We start from the raw sequence: 20,939 nt of genomic DNA, 5'->3' as shown, positions 1-20,939 counted from the left end.
TGTGGTGCTATTACCACTGTTTAATTTTGAACACTGCTTCATGTACTTCGTTGTTACCAACAGTAACTTTCTCTCAAAAATAATTACAAATGGTAATTGCAATATGAGAATTAAAACCAATATCTGCTTAATGATTTTAACATTAATTTAGAAAGAAGTTAATTGTATGAGTACGGTTGTTTTCAGCAGTTTGCCAGAGTTTGTTTTGTATCTTGTGGGAAATATTGTGTATAAGAATGCATTGAAGAACTACTTTTGATTACTACTACTACTATTAAAACTATTAGTACTACATTAAAGAGCATCTGCACAATAAGTAATATAAAATGAAGTAAATTTCTTTCACAGTGGTTATAGTGTAATTCTTATAAGTATGTTATAATATTTAACAGCTTTCCTTTTGTATTGTATTTCAGAAACGTATGTCTTTGACTTACTTCCAAATACCAGAGCTTCTATTGGTGCAACGTAATACAGTATGGTTCTTGTAATGCAGGAATTAAACTGCAGGTCCTTGTGTATGATAATGATCTGATATTCCTGCAATGCTCCTTAATGCTTCAGAGATTGAGCAATAGGCATTCAAATGCCATTTTGGTGGTATGGATTTACTTGTACATGAAATTGTTCCAAAGTACACTGCACAACACAGTTGATGGACCACTTTCTTGAAACTCCATAATTGTCTCCCATTGCAATGCATAATTTTGAAATTTGATACAAAGGTGTGTAAAACTTTCCTCTGTAACAGTGCAAAAGTGTGGCCTGCTGTGATGTCAGCCTTGGACACAGCAACGCTTCAAACAACAAGGTGTCAACACGCAAAAAAAAAGGGCAGAGCTCATAAGTTCATGTGAGATGTGAGGGGGGTTAATGATGTCATATTGGCACTAAATTTCACCACACTTCTGCTCAACACCACTGTGCACTGCCTCTTACCCAGATTTCACCCCTTATTTTGATGCTTCTATGACAGAGGTTGGAACCACGACACCTGGTATTGAGGGAATGCGTCTTTCTTATGAGTGGCCAAGGAAAACATTTCAGACACACCGCCTCTCAGGTTTGACACTAAAGGTCTTAGGGGATGGCATAAAAGGTGTCAATGAAACCAACCCTTCCATTGGGGCAGTGATTCCCACACATTTCACTAACAAAAAGACAGTTTGCAACAGGGTGACATTCTTGGCAACTTTTGACATTGCTGACACCTTTCAGATGATTCACCCCTTCTCTAAGGACATCTTAGGCCAGCAAACCCATAGAATGTGATCACACAACAGCGCATGCTGTGCATGCACAATTTTTGCTCTGGTGTACTGTGTGGGACCACTAGAGTTTATTCAGAACCATTCAATGAAATCTGAATGTGGCCCAAAGCAGCAAAGGGTGCTCATGTTGTTGTGTGTTTTTTTTTTTTTTAAAATCCCCTCCAGTGGTACAATCACAGAAGAGTGTGACATTGACACATGTGAATGAAATGCCAAGGGTCCCTCTAAGACACTCCAGTAATGAAACACCCTCATTGACACCTGCTCATCTTTGTTGAGCATCTTGAAAATGTACTTGCAGAGGCACAATCTGTGATGAGTGTCCTAATCATCTGCAGGCAGGTTATGTTACTGCTGTTATGCCTACTAATAGGCTTCCAGATTCAGAGAGTTGTCAAAGGGGTTGTCAGTCTACAAGCACCTAGGACTTCATCACAGGATGTCTCTACTCAGGTACATTCTTATAGTGCTTAACAGAGAGCGGCGGGTAGCACTAAGGGCTTTACCAACTAGGGTATCTTAGAGAGATCGATCGCCATTTTATTCGCGCATTTGTTAATGGCACACTCCTTCATGATCATGCTACAGGAGCTCATGAAACAGGAGATCTGAAAAAGCATAAGTGCACTTTGTTGCTTCTAACCATGTTCAAATTTTGTCAAATGGTTTTTAAAAGTCTGTAGTAGCTCCACACTATACACGAGAGCAAAAATTGTGGTGGCACAGCACTTGAGAGGGGTGCAATCATGTTCCATGGGGTTGCTGGCCCACAATGACCTCTGAGAAGGGTTGAATTGTCTGAAGGCTGTCAGTTGCTCACAGCACTGCAAACTGTTGTTTTTGAAACTGAAATATGTGGGAATGAACACCCCAAAGGAAGATGTTGGTGCATTGATGCCTTTTATCCCGATCACTAAGGTCTTTCCGTGTTGATGCCGAGTGATGGTGTGACTGAAATTTTTTCCTCTGCTGCCCCTAAGAAAACCATGTTCTTTTAATGGTGGGCTTTCGTGGTCATGACCTCCACTCTGAAGGCATCAAGAGAAGTGGTGAAATGTGGGTAAAAGGGGGTCTGGATGACCTTCTCATCCTGTGACATGTCCATGGTGACATTGGTCAGAATGGTGGAGAAATTTGGTGTCAATGTGACATCATTAACCCACCTTAAACTTCTGAGCTCTGGCCTATTTCTTGCATGTATTGACAACTTGGCATTAAAAACGTCACCATGCCAGAAGGCAACATCACAGGGTGCCATGCTTTTGCATCATTACCGAGGAAAGTTGTTACCACCTTTGAGCTAAATTTCAAATGTATGCTTTGCAATGGGAGATGATTATGGTGTTTCAAAAAAGTGATCCTTCAGTTGTGTTGCACAGTGTATAAATTCTCTTCCTTTTCCTCTCCTTTCCAATTCTTCTGTCTGAATACACCATTGCCTTCTAGGCATTGTCTTTCTTATTGCTAGCTTACAAATTTTCAAGGGCGTCTTTTAATTTTTTCATGCACTCCTCCTCCTCCTCCTCCTCCACCACCACCACCCACCTCACCTCCAACTTGCACCCTGCCACCCTCCTGCACACCCCCACATCCACCAGCACCAACTCAACCCCTCCTTGGCATGTAACCTGTGTCCCACCTGCTTTGCCTGTTTGTCTACATATGCTGTTTCTGCTGTGTTATGAAGTATTTGTTTAGTGTCATATTGAACATAAATAATTTATTTTATTTGTAGGTTCACAATCATTAATGTCTTGTCAGAGGCAGAAGCTGGGTGGAATGGTCAACGAGGTCGAGTAGATCTTGAATTACTTCAGAATTTCTTGCCCGTGACAGGCAATGATTCTGGCAGTTACTATGTCTGTGTATGTGGACCAACAGCTTTTACCAGATTAACAGAACAGTAAGTTTTAATTACCTCTTTAGGATAGATGTACTATGAACATTGTGTTGCAGAAAACAGGCTAGATTTTGATTCACTGGCTGTATTAGAAGATTTTTTTTTTTTTTGGTCTGTGTAATGTTAAAAGTGAAACAGCGGATCCTAAAAGATGTCTGCTTGTGGGAAGTCCTCATTATGTTGTACATACAAATTATATTATGACATTTTGGTGTGGTGTACTAAATGTGACTAGAATTGCTTTGATGCAGTACAAAAAAGAAATATTTAAATATCTTGTTATGCATTTAAAATTGAATTCAAAAACGTATGTTTACAATATTTGACACAAAAAGCTCATCAAATTACCAACTAGCAAAAAGAAAAATATATGGGAATAAATAAATAAATAAATAAATAAAAACTGAAATTGGTCAGAGAGAGAAATGGGAGGGGGGTGTATGTTTAGAGGAAGAGAGAAAAAAAGTATAATGGATTGAAACTACAGGGATAAAGAACTACCTCTCATTGACACCACCTGAAAGACCATCCAAACAAGTATGACTAACAGACTGACAAAATACATTAACACAAGGAACAGCTATCAAGAAAGAATCTAAAATAAAACTATATTTTGACTATTGATTGTGGTGACCCCTGTAGAAACAGAATACTTCATGCTTATCATATTCTTGGACATTCAGTCTGGTTTATACAAAGTATGGTCTGAATGGACTACTACTCATAGACAGCAGGAATAATATATATAAAAGACTAGAAGAGAGGCTACATTATACTGCAGCAGGGGTCAGGAACAGCTGATGAAAAATCAGGATGGAACATTATCTTACCATCTGGATGTGGGCTACAGTTGTGATGCTGACAGAAATCATATGACAAACCATCAGTAAACCATCCTTGGTTATAATAGTTCTTTATTCATATGAGTTGTAGGGATGGGAAGATGGTTAGTGGTCTGTGTGACGTAGGTGGTTGTGAGTGTGCAACATGTTGGCTTCAGTATTCTGCCCACATGGCAAACAGGTGCAGGGTGCTGCAACTTCTGACATCCTTGTGGTGGGGGACTCCTGACCCAAGCACCACACAGACAGTGGTAGATGATCTTGACTCGGTTGCTCCATGGTTGCATCAAAAATGCGCCAAGATAGGTGGTGTTCAAACTGAGATGCTGGATGTGACCAAAGATGATGGCGAGCATGCATCCTGGGTGAAAGCAATCAGTAATGTAGGTTGGATTACAGTGACAAGGTAGCTGGTCAACCAGCCGACCTAGGCTTGAACTCCTGGCCCACTAGGGAGGTGTCCAACAACCACAGCTAGTCACCCAGCAGGTGACCCAATGGAGTGGTGGCATCAAGTTGACTGTATGCAGACCTCAGCTCACGCAAGAACCTGTGGTACTGGTAGCAAAGTCAGCGACGAGAATGGTGGATGGTTTCATCATCTTGCACTGCAAGTGGTCTCTGTCTCGTAGACATCAGTGTTGTAGATGTAATGTATGAACCTCGATGCTGCAGGATATGACTAACATTGGAGTGAGAATCTGATTTTGGAGGGTATACATGTGAGCTGGTTAGTTAGTATATCTTTAACGGCAGCACTCCCACTTCGGAACTCATAGCAGACTGGAGCAGCAGGGGTGTTGAAACTGGGAAGCGATGAATTGTACCACATTCCTCCCTCCTTTGAAAAATCTGGAGCCTGGATTGTGACCTGTTCACAGTCTGTGACACTTTCACAGTCTTGGACAAAAGAATCTTAACACACTTCTTAAGTTGACATGAAGAATACAGTATGCTCCATTTTTCCATATTCTAATGTAGCATAAACTGAATGGTTCAGTGGCTGTATATTAATCTAAATGTAACTTTGAGTCATTACCCAACATATTATTAAAATACAACTATGAGATTCTCTCTTCTGAACAAATTTCTTAACAATGATTCAACTGCAAATGTTTCTTCACAGTAACTTGTGCTTGGCATTCCTATTTGTTTAGCAAATGTTTTCTCATGTGCTACTTTGGTATGTCATCTGGAACTTTCTCTTTGAAACACAAGATTCCCTAACATTTCCTTAGGAAACACGTCTTTGAAACTATGCTCAAACAAAACTACAAACGAGATGTTGGTCAGTAGTTCCATTTATTTCTTTTACTTTGAAGCTAGTTGGAGATGACTACTTCTTGCAGTGATTCTCCTCATCCCTGCACCCTGCAACAATTCCTCCTGTGGACTGAATCTTAATGATTTCGTATGCAGTTTAGTTGAGCCTGCCTTTGTGATGGGACAGCCTTGTGATGGTGTATCATCAGCAGCAGTCTTTCTTGGCTGAATCCATTTCCTTGAGTTTAACGGTGCACTGTGAAAGGACAATTCATGACTCTTTTTATTATCTTCAGTACCTATAACGTTGCAAGAATCATCAACTTTAAGATCCCTCAATCATCGGGCACAGATTTCTGAAAGGATTCAGTTTTATTGACCCACTCATCAGCCTTACAAGCACTTTTCCTTTTCCTTTTCCTTTTCTCCCTTCCTATCCTCTTGTGAAGATGTGGCACAACCACATGTGGCACTGAATTTGCGTTCATTAGAAATAAGTACATCTGTGCATCCTGTGCAGTGTCTACAACAAAATTACCATCAGCAGTTCCATTCTGCACAACACAAAAATCATTGGCCCATATACTTCCTTATACATCGAGCTCAGGCCCCACTCTCTCTGCTCAATACCCATTATCACCCGATGTGGTAGATACTAATGCACCTAAATCAATATCACTCATTCACTCTCACATTTATTTACTTCAGTAGAGCAAATTTTCACTTTATCTGGCACTACAGTTAATTCAGACTGTGTATTTTCACAAGATATTTGAGCTGATAGTTTTACTCTTCTTAATTTCCACAATGTTAGTACTTTGCACTTCAACTAAACTCGCACTGTTTACTTCTTCCTCCTTACATTCTGCTTCTATGCAAGAACTACTCTTTTTTAACCTCTCAATAATCTGAACAGATCTATCATAACTTACTAGTGGATGACCATACAGGTGACTATTCTCAACCTGCCACTTGTCCCATTCTTGCTGTATTTTCTCCGCATCCTCTGGAGTAACTCTATTGCACCTAGTTATGTCCTTCTCTTCAACCTTTATTTGCTTGGCTCCCAGAGCCTCTGTTCCCTCAGACATTTTTGCATTGTCTAACTGCATCCATGTTACTTTGACTGCTAAAATTTGCAATATTTCCTCTAGAGTAGCCTTCTGTGGTATAAAAGATGCCATTCCTCCTGAATGGCTGCTCATGCGTACTTAATTACATGCTTAAGAACAGTGAACCATTGTATGTATTGTATTGCATGTTAACCGGGGACCTAGAAATGATGGAGAGGCTCCGTCCCCGCCACAGCCGCAGTGGTCCACAACCCTATGATGACTTCTGCAGTCCACTTCACCCCTCTGCCACCCCACACTGAACCCAGGGTTATTGTGCAGTTCGGCCCCCGGTGGACCCCCCCCCCCCTCCCCTCTTCCCCCAAGGGAACATCTCACACCAGGCGAGTATAACCCCTATGTTTGCGTGGTGGAGTAATGGTGGTGTACGCGTATGTGGAGAACTTGTTTGCGCAGCAATCGCTGACATAGTGTAACTGAGACGGAATAAGGGAAACCATCCCGCATTTACCGAGGCAGATGGAAAACTGCCTAAAAACCATCCACAGACTCGCTGGTTCACTGGACCATGACACAAATCCACCAGGCAGATTGGTGCCGGGGACCAGGCGCTCCTTCCCACTCGGAAAGCCATGCATTAGATCGCACAGCCAACCAGGCGGGCTGTACAGTGAACCATACTCCCTGTGCACAAGATAAATTGCCCGTTTCAAGTGGTACAAACTAAGATGTAGTTCTTACAATTATCAGAATATTGCCTGTGTTTATTTTCTTCATACTGCACATAAGCAGTTAAGCACCTTGCATTTGTGAAAACTTTATCCACTAAAAAATATAATATAACGAAGAACACACAAGAGAATGTAAATAGCCACTACAGGCACTCAAACATAACAACACAAAATGCCCTCAAATCTTCCGACAAATCGTATGCCACCTTGACTCTGAACACTGATGAACCTCATGCCTATAATGTTGGCACATACTACATGTCACAGATAATTAATGAATAAAAAGCAACTCATGGCCTCACATGTTACCCTGCTTGCATATCACTGCCCATAAATACTCTTCTATACTGATGCCTTAAGCTGAGATGAATCTGCAGGTTGTTGTTCTTTCACAAACAACACGTGTAGATTACTATAACAGTGATTTCTCCATACCACATCTGTGCACAGAAACAGAAGTGGGCAGAAAAAACACTAAGTTCACTCACCACACTCATACTGTTGAAACTGGAAACTGTAGCTGGCAATGTTGTTGTAGCTGGAGTGTGCTGCTGACAAATGGCAGCTGTTGATGCTGGAAATCTTTTGACATCAAAATGTTGGAGTCAGGACATGACCTGTACAATGGTGGGTGAATTGGCTGATGGTAAATCTAGATTGAGCACCTTCTTCTTGTTTGGATGTGGGCTGTGGGGATGTGGTGACTGGAATCGTAGAATGTATTATCAGTAATCCCTGGTTACAATAATTCTTCATTCACATCACTTATAAGGATGAAGCCAGAGTTGGAGAGGAGTTTAATGTCCTCAATGATGTAGATAGCCATGAGCAGCATGTTGGTGTTAATGTTTCACCTGCCTGGCAGGCAGTGTATGTGGGGATTCACAGCTACTGATATCCATGTGGCTTCAGAAACCTGGCACAAGTGCCGCACTGTCAGTCCTGTGGCCACAGTGACAACATCAGTCTAGACGATGATTAAACTAGGATGCCCGGCATGATCAAAGGAGATGGCATAAATGTGCACTTGGCAGTTGCCAGTAACAGTGTAGTGTGACTGAAATGGCTGAAATTTTAACAAACAAAAGTAGTGGTTCTCATTGTCTACCTGGGAATGATACTTCATCTCCTTTTGTCAGTAAGTGTGCTTTTAAAATAATAAATAATAAAATTTGTTCCTGATATAATGAACTGGACTAGCAAATTGTTACTAGGCTGTATATAAGTGTAAGTTACATTAAATAATGAGCCGTAACAACAGTATTTAAATTTTAACTAATAAAAGTCTGTCCGTGAATGTTCACACATTAATTCACATGCTGGTGAAAACAGATTAGATTAGATTAGATTAGTACTTGTTTCATTGATCATGAATAAGACACTTGGTAATGATGTGGAATGTGTCAGGTTAATAAAAGGTGTCTATGCAAGATATTACATTACACAAAATATTACATGACACTTAACTTTTTAATTTTTTTGTGGGGGTTGAGGAAATTACCCACTTACTATATCCAAAAATTCATCTAATGAGTAGAAGGAGTTGCCATTAAGAAATTCTTTTAATTTCCTTTTAAATGCTATATGGCTATCTGTCAGACTTTTGATGCTATTAGGTAGGTGACCAAAGACTTTTGTGGCAGCAGAATTTACCCCCTTCTGAACCAAAGTTAGATTTAATGTTGAGTAGTGAAGATCATCCTTTCTCCCAGTGTTGTAGCCATGTACACTGCTATTACTTTTGAATTAGTTCGGATCGTTAATAACAAATTTCATATGTGAATATATATATTGTGAGGCTACAGTGAAGATCTCTACCTCTTTAAATAAGTGTCTGAGGATGATCTTGGATGAGCTCCAGCAATTATTCTGATTACACGCTTTTGTGCAGTGAACACTCTTATACTCAATGATGAGTTACCCCAGAATATGATGCCATACGAAAGCAGAGAATGAAAATAGACGTGGTAAGCTAATTTACTGAGATGTATATCGCAAAATTTGCAATGACCCTAATAGCATAAGTAGCTGAACTCAAATGTTTCAACAGATCCTCAGTGTGTTTTTTCTAGTTCAACCCCTCATCAATGCATACACCCAGAAATTTTCAATATTCTACCTTAGCTACCGATTTCTGATCGAAGTCTATATTTATTAATGGTGTCATTCCATTTACTGTGTGGAACTGTATATACTGTGTTTTGTCAAAGTTCAATGAGAGCCCATTTGCAGAGAACCACATAATGATTTTCTGAAAAACATCATTTACAATTTCACCAGTTAATTTTTGTCTGTTGGGTGTGATAGCTATACTTTTATCATCAGCAAAAAGTACCAGCTTTGCATCTTCGTGAATATAGAATGGCAAGTCATTAATAGATATTAAGAACAGCAGAGGACCAAATACCGAACCTTGCCGCACCCCATTCTTGATTGTTCCCCAGTTTGAGAAATCGCCAGTTTTTTGCATATTATTTGAACTGTTTATTTCAACTTTCTGCACTCTTTCAGTTAGGTATGATTTAAACAATTTGAGCACTGTCCAATTCATACCACAGTACTTAAGTTTATCTAGAAGTATTCCATGATTTACACAATCAAAAACCTTTGATAGGTCACAAAAAATCCCATCGGGTGACTTCTGGTTACTCAGAGCATTTAATATTTCATTAGTGACAGTATATATAGCATTTTCTGTTGAAAAACCCTTCTGGAAACCAAACAGACATTTTGTTAAAACTTTGTAAAAATAAAGTTGTGAAGCTACTCAACAATACATTACTTTTACGAGAATTTTGGATAAGGCAGTCAGACGAGAGACTGGGCGGTAGTTGTTGACATCTGACGTATTCCCTTTTTTATGCAGTTGTTTAACAATGGCACACTTCAGTCTATCTGGGAAAAGACCCTACTTCAGAGAGCTATTACATATGTGGCTAAGAATCCCACTTATTTCTTGGGAACAAGCTTTTATTATCCTGCTGGAAATGCCATCAATTCCATGTGAACTTTTATTCTTGAGAGTGTTTATTATCTTCCTAATTTCAGAAGGAGAGGTGGGTGGAATTTCAATTGTATCAAATGGTGTGGGTAAGGCCTCTTCCATTAACTGCCTTGCTTCTTCTAATGAACATTTAGATCCTATTTTCTCTACAACATTTAAAAAATGCTTAGTCAAAATGTTTTTGACTTTCGGCTTGTTGTTTATCAAGTTTCCATTTGCTTTGATGGTGATGCTGTCATCCTGTACTCTTGGTTGCCCTGTCCCCCTTGCAATAATATTCCAAATTGTTTTGATTTTGTTATCAGAGGTATAAATCTCAAAAATGATGCACATGCTTCTGGACTTTTTAATAACCTTTCTTAATGTAGCACAGTAGTTTTTATAATATTTGGCTGTTTCTGGGTCATTAATCTTTCTTGTTGTTAGATACAGTTCCCTTTTGTGGTTACAAGATATTTTTATTCCTTTAGTAAGCCAAGGTTTTTTGCATGGTTTCTTATAATTAGATTTAACTACTTTCTTGGGGAAACAGTTTCCAAATTCTCTTAAAAGTGTATCATGAAATAAGTTATATTTTAAATTAGCATCGGGTTCCTTGTACAGCTCATCCCAGTCTAACTGCCGAAGATTTTCTCTGAAATTTCTAATTGTTGAGTCATTAATGGAATGCGCAACTTTGGAGGGTAGTTTTGAATTACTGAATGGAGCTATGTCATATACTGTAACTAGCTGAGCATCATGATCAGAAAGGCCATTCTCAACAGGACAAGAATTTGTTTTTAAACCTATCTTGATCTATAAAAGTGTTATCTATCAATGTGCTGCTGTCCTTTACTACCCGAGTAGGAAAATTAATGACAGATGACAAATTGAAAGAACCGAGCAAGACTTCTAGGTCATTCTTCCTATTACACTCTTTCAGTGAATCAACATTGAAGGCCCCTACAAATAATAATTTGCTTTCCCCTATCTGACAGATAACACAGCAAGGCCTCCAAGTTTTCCAGGAATAAATGAAAGTTTCCTGAAGGGGACCTATATACTGTTACAATTATAAAAGAGCCCTCCTTCAGTTTAAGTTGACAGGCACATTCTTCTATACAAAACGTTTTTGTATCTAAGCTTTCTACACAGTGATAACTTTTGACATATATGGCAACTCCTCCTCTCACCTTATTCTCTCTACTCATATGTGCAGCTAGTTTACCATATTTACTCGAATCTAAGCCGCACTTTTTTTCCAGTTTTTGTAATCCAAAAAACCGCCTGCGGCTTAGAATCGAGTGCAAAGTAAGCGGAAGTTCTGAAAAATGTTGGTAGGTGCCGCCACAACTAACTTCTGCCATCGAATATATGTAGCGCTACAACAGGCATGTATTGCAGGCACAAAGATAACTACTGGTGCCAAAACCCCTTCGTCAGTAAATAAATTAAAAAAAAAAAAAGGTGGAAAACGAGCTTTTTTCTCCGCCCCGAGTTTCGACCACTGCACTTTCATACATTATCCAACGAAGTAAATAGAAATTTTATATTGTTCATTTTCTAGCAGCATTTCAATGTACTACGAAAATCCGATTGACAAGACTGTTTGGGATGTTTGTCAATATGGGAAACTCTACGTCCTGAATTTTTTCCTACCTGTGAGAAGAGATGGTTGCTACTAGGAACTTCTATGAATTGTGAATCACATGCAGTATTCTCTTCACCATAAGAATAATACGAATATAAACATTTTGCCATGTATTCTTTCGTGTTTGCTGCTGTCTCATTTAAATCCTGTCTGCCTAATAACCTACGAAACTAGAGCGAGACAACAGCAAATGCAGAAGAATACACATATCATGTCATGTTTATATTCGTATTATTCTTATGGCTAATAGTGATACAGTCAGAAATGAAGCACGGCAATTGACTAGATTTTTAAATCTAAGATGACTCTAATTTCTGTGCAGAATATAATGTACTAAAGAGGCGTCTGCAAAGATTTTCAAACGGAGAAAATTGTTCGCTAAACTCTCATTCAGAACATCTTCCATCATATGCAGTCTATTATTTGGTTCTTGTTGATCATTATCAAATAAAGCAGCAGTGTAAGTAACCGCGCACAAGAGCAAGCCATGCCGCGAGCGGCGACAGGCCGTAAACACTCATTATCAGAATGCGACAAACAGGGCATGATCCAGTACAGTAATGCATTTTCAGCTTAGAGTGATGTAAACACATAAAGGCACTTATCAGATCAAAGAAAAATAAGCAATCAATTCAAACCAGACGAAGCACGTGAAAAAGGAAGGGTACCCGTATAAATACGGACGGAGCGCTTGATGCATAGCAATGGCTATCTGGTAAAGCTTAACTGCTAAGCTTACAACACGAACCAAACTACTGTAGCTGTATCGTCATTCATTCGACCTAAATTGTGTCTCGTATTATAATGGACCAACTTTGTTTAGATTTGGAGGTGCGGCCTAAAACTTTTATCTCCCCTTGAATTTCGAGTCTCAAATTTCAGGTGCGGCTTAGATTCGGGAAATTTTTTTTTCCTTTATTTCGAGTCTCATTTTTAAGGTGCGGCTTAGATTCGAGTGCGGCTTAGATTCGAGTAAATACGGTATAACCACTAATATTTATCTTTCCCATATCAGACACAATGTGATGCTCAGATAGGCATAGTATATCTATTACATTATCAGATTCAATGTCATCTAAACAAACCAGGAGCTCATCCACTTTATTCTTCAACCCTGAAATATTCTGGTGAAAAATGGTAACATTATTTTTTACTTTACTTTTGTGAGAATCTACTTTTTTCTTTAATCCACCAATATTTTGGTTAAATATGGTAACATTATTATTATTTACTTTCCTGTTGTGAGAATTTTGTGAGTTTTGGACATCTTTAGCACCTGCCTGCCTGAACTTCACATTGGACTCTGATATTAGTGTAAATAAGAGGTACAGTTATGCTACTAAGTGATTTAAAGAAAATTACTCAAGCCTCAAATGTATGGGTTATAGAATCCATTACATAAAATAAATTAATTTAAACAACAGTTGGAAAACATAGACCACTCACTCTTAACTTCAGTCTGCAACCTCCATGCTGCTGCTGGTTTGGAGAGAATGACTGCGCGCATCATGTAGGTTGCTACTGCTGGGCCGGCTTGAGGACCATGACTGCGTAGTGTGCTGGAGACAGACCCTCAGTGAGAGAGCTGCATTACGCTGAGTCAGTGGGGACACAACAACCATGTGACAGCTGCTGTGGTGCACTGGGGCAGGTGTAGACTGCTGCTTACCAGTGATGGACATGTGTTCACGATGAAGTGGATGGACTTGCAGTCATTACTTCTGAGTAGGCTTTGGATCTAGTTGCCTAGCACATTAAATCATGGAATCAAACCCACACCTGTGACTTAAAATGGGGCTGAATGTTTAACAAAGAATGGTGACTAACAATGATGGCTTTTATCTGTTCGGGGATGATATTTGGTCTCTTTTTGACCTTAAGTGTGCTTCGAAAATAATATAAATAATAAATTCGACCCTGAAGTCAATATCAGTCAGGAAAATGTTACACTAGGCTGTACATAGTTGTAAACTGTGATACATAATGAGCTGCAAAAACAATATTTAAATTTTAACTAATAAAAATGTGCTGTCCATGAAATTTCACATAACAACTTGCAGGCTGATGAAAGCAACTACACTACTAAGTGATTCAAGGAACATTACTCAAGCCCCAAATATTATAGAACTCACTAAATAAAATAAATTAATTAAAAAATACTGGAAAAAGCAGGCTGTATTCACAGCTAAATGTTAACTGAAGGCAACTTATCATACAAGCTCATACCTGATCACAGTCCAACCAACACACGATACTGTAACCTAAATGTCAATTAATAGCAAAATATCCTAAGGCACTCATTGGCAAACTAAGTTAAAGTCCAGTCTCAGAGCCCAGAATCGGAGCCTAAAGTCATTTCACATGAAAAATGACAAGTTTTGCCTGGCTGACAGCAGAAGTAAATCAGTCCTGACTAGTGCAGAATTATTCTTAAGCCCACAGTGAAGCCGTGTGAAAAAATATTTCTAAGTGTTGTGACTGACAATGTGAAAATTTCTCTTAACATCAAAAAAGTGTATTGCTGGAGCACCAATTGGGCCAGCATAGACATTGCCTCAGTCCAGTCATAAAGCACACTGTCCTATTGCAAGATGGCTGGCACCCTTTTATGGCCTGGGACCACCTTTCCAAGGAAAGTCCAGCATCGGCGTCGCTTAATGGATCTGTAATTTCACCAGCCTAATTTACAAAATGTGATACATAAATGATGATAGCACCATTAGCTGCATGTTAAAATTTTAATTAAAACTGATGTCCTACACCTAATTTAATGTGCATTAGTTCATCCAAAATTTATGGTTAAACAAGTGCAGAACTACATTGCAGCACTTGAAATATCACAACAGATGTGTATATGACACCATATTCTTGTCGGATGTTTACTCCTCATTCCATTGCACTATTCAGAATTGTGATATCCATAATAGTGTTCAGGTTATGGTCAAAACCTACACAAATTTGTAAACAATTAATAAAAACAATAAAAAATATGTCTTAGGAACTAAATGCTGGATATGGAATGTAACAATGTGGAGCAGTGCATACTGCCTTACTGTGTGTGTGTGTGTGTGTGTGTGTGTGTGTGTGTGTGTGTGTGTGTGTGTGTGTGTGTCTTGTATCAGATTTATATTGATTTTTAATTTAAAAAACGATTAAACTGCATCTCACAACTTAGTTATTTTGTTACAAACATGTGAGTAGCTCCATCATTGTGCATTACTGAGAGCTACAGTTTGCGTGCTCAATTTCTTTTATAAATTAAATAAGATAAAAGTTATATCAGTTTGCTGAATTATGGTTACAGAAAACTTCTTGGTGCTGTATCTTTTCACATATATTGACTTATAGTTTTTATCTGCATACTGTCAGAATTGTATCGCTCTCCTCTCCAATTTGACGTACTGTCCTTCAATATATTTTGGTTTGCACTGTAGATGAGCAAATGTGAACAACGTGTAGGAAGCCATTGTTCATGCTGGCAGCAGTACTGAAGTCATATCTGCTGGTTTGAATTTTTGGGCATGTGGCTTGGTCAGCCACTGGTCATCCATGCAGCTCACTGAGATCTGCCACTTGGTGGTTACCACCACACCCCACCCATGGCCAGCCTTCTTGTGCTGAAAACCCATTACTCCTGCTCAAATAATCCATTGTGCCACAATAGGCCTGTACAGGCTGGATTGCAGTGACAGTGTCGCTTGTCAGCAAGGCAGCCTTAACTCAAACTCTTGGCCCACCAGGGAGGTGGTCAACAACTGCAGGTAGCCACCTTTTACCCAGTAGGTGATGCTTTAGTTTCTCAACTTTGCCTTTCAAATGCACTGGCTGGCATCTTCCACTTTGTCATTGTCCTAAGTGAGCACCTGTGGACTCTTGAGTATGCTTTCTTGTGTAATGATGCCTGGAATTCTGGCTGATGATTGATTCTCTCTCTATGACATCGTTCTGCTGACTGACGCAGGAACAGTTTATTTTCCGGTAAAGTTGGGGCACAGCAATTCACTGTACACAACAGACATGTCGCTATGACAAGATCTAGAGGAAATTTGCAACCATTTGCAGACAACACAATTTACTGGTGCCCTCCATTTTTTACATATACCATACCATACTGAAAATCATGATAGCACAGCCAATGACTACAGACATTGATTCAAAAGGGTTTATTAAACCAAATGCCGACACAATTCTGATGAACTGTGATAAGATTCAGACCTGTCCATAAAATATAAACTCTGGATCACATCAGTAATACTACGAGACAAGCAAACATGCTGGAATTAGCTTCTATACTTACATAAATATCTTATTATCAAATTTTATTGCAGCAGGCAAAATATTATGCAACAACTTTAAGGACGATTGTCTGGTCACAGTGACATGACAGTCACTCTCTCTTACAACATATGTATTACAAGTTTTGAACGTCCTAGTGTTTCTCTTGAAATATGACATACAGATAAGAAATTAATGAGGCAGTGAGTATTAGAAACAAAAAAGGAAACTTTATGGATGATAAAGTTGAGACCTCTGACAAAGCCCTGATGAAGAGTAACCAGAAAATACATTTCCTTCTAGGAAATAGTACAAAACATGATAGCCAGCATCGAAAATTGGCAAACAAACTTCAAATCTGGACTTGAATGTCCCTATCCTGCAAAACATGAATTAGTCCTCCATGACTTCATGTCATTATTCATGCCATCTGTTCCAACCACTCACAACAGGCTGAAGTTACCAACACTACTAAAACACCTGTGCCTCACTGACAATTAACTTGTTATATAGTTGCAATATTTATTTTCCTCACTCTTTTGTCCTCTAGTCTTCCTACTTAAGTTTTGGATTTTAAACTTATATATGCCTCTATTTTTCTTTGCATTGTTATCAGTGGCCATATAAGTACAAAGTTGCTGCTGTAATAAGAAATCTGGAACAAAATATTACAATTCCTTAATTTTTATAGAATGTAAGTAAAAACTCTGTGTTGACAGATCATATCTGAACTACCTCACTTTTGCAGATACCACTGTACTGCAGCAGTGACAAACTTCTTCAGTCAATGAAAAAACTTAATAGAGCATTTATTTTCACTGTGGTTGTAACAACATTTGCATGGTATTTATCGTAGGACAACAGATTTGTCACGTAATTTTCTGAGGAATAATGATCAATTTTTATCACTATAGATTGAATGTGTTTCAAAACAAAAAAACTTGTAAAGGGCTACAGGCTGAAACTGGTAGTGGAAAAAGTTGGTTATCATACCTCAGACATTTGTTTGAAGAAAACATTGTCATTCCATTAATGCGTGTTTGAAAGTAGTACTAAGATCAGTCATAATAAGATTAATTTATCATATCATCAGTATATCAAAAAGGAAATAATACAAATTGACAATGGTGCCAGTTGAATTTTTATATTTAGAGCAATTGAAGACAACAAGATGGATAGAAAAAGAAATAAATAGAAGAATAAAATGGTCTGGAGTGCTTTTGGTAAAATAAATATATTTCAAACCAACTTTCTGATGCCTGAAGCAAAACACAGTTTAATGTAAATCTGGAGAGTACGAAAAGTAGGTGTCAATGAAAGAACAGTCTAATCCAGGGGTATTTCCTGGCAACCTGTTTATTTAATATATGCACAAGTTACCACCCAACACCAGACCACACTATCGTCTACTGGTGATCTGCCTATCACTGCACAAGAAAAGGGCTTTGAGGAAGTAGCAGGAAAACTGGAAAACTCATTACGGATAATACCTGAGTATTACCAAGACAACTACCTTAACCTAATCCCTCAAAGACATAAGTTAGTGCTTTACACCTTCTCTCAAAACAGGCAAATAAGAAGCTGAATGTCACGTGATATGATAAGAACCTTGAGATACAGACAAGCCAACACACCTGGGTGTCATGCTGGACAGATCACGACATACAAATATCATTCTGAAAAGAACTGCCGAAAAGTTGTGCCGGGAACATTATCTTGAGAAATGCAGTGAGTAGTAAATCTTGTAATCTTACAGTGATCCCCTTTGATGATTCATCATCATCATCATCATCATCATCATCATCATCATCATCATCATCATCATAATCATCATGAACAGTTTCCAGCTACGGGTTGGGTCTGTTGGATCATCCTTCAGTTTCATTCTGGTCCAGTCCTCACCTTTTTTTTTTTTTTTTTTTTCCCAACACACTCCTCCATACCTTTCAGCCACCTATCCCTTTGTCTTCCTCATGTTTGCTTCCTTTGCATCTCCATTTCATATACCTTCTTGAGAATCTTCTTGTTTTCCATTCTCTTTTAAGTGCCCATACCACCCTAGTCTTCATGTTTCCGTCTCGATCTGAAACGGTTCCTCCTTCACTGCTCCCCTTACCCTTTCATTCCTCATGCTATTTCCCCTTGTTACCCCTATCCTCTCATTGAGGAATTTCATTTAACAGGTCTGTAATCTGCTTGCATCTCTCTTCTTTCTTATCCCTGTTTCAGATACATAGGTCAATATTGAGATGTTGTAACTTCTGCATTGAAGCATCAAAGAAACTGGTATAGGTATGCATATTCAAATGCAAAGATATGTAAACAGGAACAATATGGTGCTGAGTTTGGCAACACCTACATAAGGCAACAAGTGTCTGTCACAGTTGTTAGATTAGCTACTGCTGCTACAATGGCAGGTTATCAAGATTTGATTGAGTTTGAATGTGGTGTTATAGTCGGTGCATGAGCGATGGGACACGGCATTTTCAAGGCAGCGATGAAGTGGAGATTTACCCATACAACATATTTCAAGAGTTACTGCGGCCGGAATAAGATCTTGCAAGAACAGGACCAATGGCGATTGAAGAGAATCATTCAACGTGACACAAGTGCACCCCTTCTATGAATTGGTGCAGATTTCAATGCTGAGCCATCAACAAGCATCAATGTGTGAATCAATAAACGAAACATCATCAATATGGGCTTTTGGAGCCAAAGGCCCACTTGTGTTCCCTTGATGACTGCATGACACACAGCTTTACACCTCACCTGGGCCTGTCAACACCAACATTGGACTTTTGATGACTGGAAACGTGTTGCCTGGTTGAACGAGTCTTTTTTCAAATTGTATCGAGCGGATGGATGTGTAGGGGTATGGAGACAACCTTATGAATCCATGTCCTCTGCATGTCAGCAGGGGACAGTATGAACTGGTGGAGGCTCTGTAATGGTGTGGGGCATGTGCACATGGAGTGATATGGGAGCCCTGATACATCTGGGTATGACTCTGACAGGTGATGTGTACATAAGTATTCTATCTGATCACTTGCATCCATTTATATTCGTTGTGCATTCAGACAGACTTGGGCAATTCCAGCAGACCAAAGTGACAGCCCACAGATCCAGAATTGCTGCAGAGTGGCTCCAGGAACACTTTTCTGAGTTTAAACACTTCCGCTGCCACCAAATTCCCCAGACATGAATGTAATTGAGCATATCTGGAATGCCCTGCAATGTGCTGTTCAGAAGACATCTCCACCCCCTCATACTGTTATGGATGTATGGACAGCCATGCAGGATTCATGGTGTTGGTTCCCTCCAGCACTACTACAGACATTAGTTGACTCCATGCCGTGTCGTGTTGCAGTACTTCTGCGTGGTGTGGGGAGCCCTACACGAGATTAGGCAGATGTACCAGTTTCTTTGGCTCTTTGGTGTATATATCACTACTTTGCTTTTTTGTGGAACATCTTAGTTCCAAACCAGGCTCCTAATACTTCCCAGGAATGCTTCTATCTATCTGCCACATTCACTGATCTCTTTCTCATTTCTTCCATTTTCCTCTATCACACTTCCCAAGTAGGAATTTTGGACACTTATTGAAGTTCCAAGTGATCTTGTGTTTCCAGTAATGTGGACACAACTAAGGGGCATCACAGAATGGAGATCAATAAAAATCAGGAAAGAAGTATTTCTTAGAATAAATATTGGTCATTTTACATATTTTCAGTCAATGTTTTTTGTACCACACATGAATACGAAAGTGTTTTCGGGTAATGACTGGATTTACATATTATGGTAATATAAGCTTTGAGGAAAAGACTGTGACCGTGAAGAGTGATGGAGAAGAAATGACAGTTTTGCTGGGGACACTATAAGGAACACAAGACAGAAGAGACTTGCTAAAGAACTTTTTTCAGATATGTCAATGTGGATAAACAAATAGCAGATTAATGTGCAGCAGTATAGCATTTGTTCCACAATGATAGACAGAATTGAACGATTGTTTGACAGTTCATACAGTGGTTTTTTAATGAAACTGAATGTAATGTCCATTGGTCCATTGCAGCTGTATTTGTTCGGGTCATTTTATAAACCCACATAACTGCTTTTGCAACCCTTAAGTTGTGTCTTCTGGTGCAAATATAAATGCTATATCATAGGTTACAGAATGTCACAGAATAACAACTTATGTGGCCACGTGAAGTTCTCAGCCCTCCTCAATTGACAAAAAATGATTGTCAATTGATATAATAACCATCACAAATGATAAATGTTGTGCCTGCATTAAGTTGCAAACTGTACACTTTCCGATTAAAATATGCTCTTGTCAGCCTACATCAAGCAGTGGAATGCCCCTCATAGATGTTATTCAGAGAAGTACTGTGCCATGTAGTGACATAAGATGACATGCTCATGTGTATTTGCCACCAACATAGCAGCTGACAACATAATCTATAAGTGTCCTGTGAGTTGAAGTGTGTGCTGTGGCTGCTGCCTATAGTACCTGACGATAGCCACAGCACATGATTCGACACCACATGGGACACTCACAGCTTATGTTGTCAGCTGCTATGATGGTGGCAAATACACATGAGCATGTCAGCTTGTGTCAGTACAGGGCTCAGTACTTCCCTGAACATTATCTATGAGGGGCATTCCACTGCATGACATAGGCTGACAAGAGCATATTTTAATCAGGAAGGGTACACTTTCTAACTCAACACAGACATGCGATTCATCATTGATGACTGTTTTTGTATCAATTGACTATGGCTTTTTAGCAATTGAAGAGGGCTGAGAACTTTACCTAGCCATGACAATTGTTTCTCTGCGGCATTCTGTAACCTATGACTTATCCTTTTTATTTGCACCAGAAGGAGCAACTTTAGAGTTGCAAAACTGGTTGTGGGGATTGGTAATTGACCTGAACAAATACAGCTACAGCAG

At 39.1% G+C, this 20,939-nt stretch overlaps 1 protein-coding gene across 1 annotated transcript in view; it reads left to right on the top strand.

Annotated features, from left to right (window-relative positions):
* The window catches only part of LOC126162841 (cytochrome b5 reductase 4), a 305,369-nt gene that overhangs the window by 272,051 nt on the left and 12,379 nt on the right, over window positions 1-20,939 (top strand). The window contains exon 9 of the mRNA XM_049919604.1: window positions 3,007-3,174. Within this exon, the coding sequence (XP_049775561.1) occupies window positions 3,007-3,174 (168 nt within the window). The remainder of the gene's footprint in view (window positions 1-3,006; window positions 3,175-20,939) is intronic.

Source organism: Schistocerca cancellata, chromosome 2, assembly GCF_023864275.1.
Source record: "Schistocerca cancellata isolate TAMUIC-IGC-003103 chromosome 2, iqSchCanc2.1, whole genome shotgun sequence".
Taxonomy (NCBI): domain Eukaryota; kingdom Metazoa; phylum Arthropoda; class Insecta; order Orthoptera; family Acrididae; genus Schistocerca; species Schistocerca cancellata.
The sequence above is the reverse complement of the archived record's forward strand: the minus strand, read 5'-3'. Positions and strand labels throughout refer to the sequence as shown.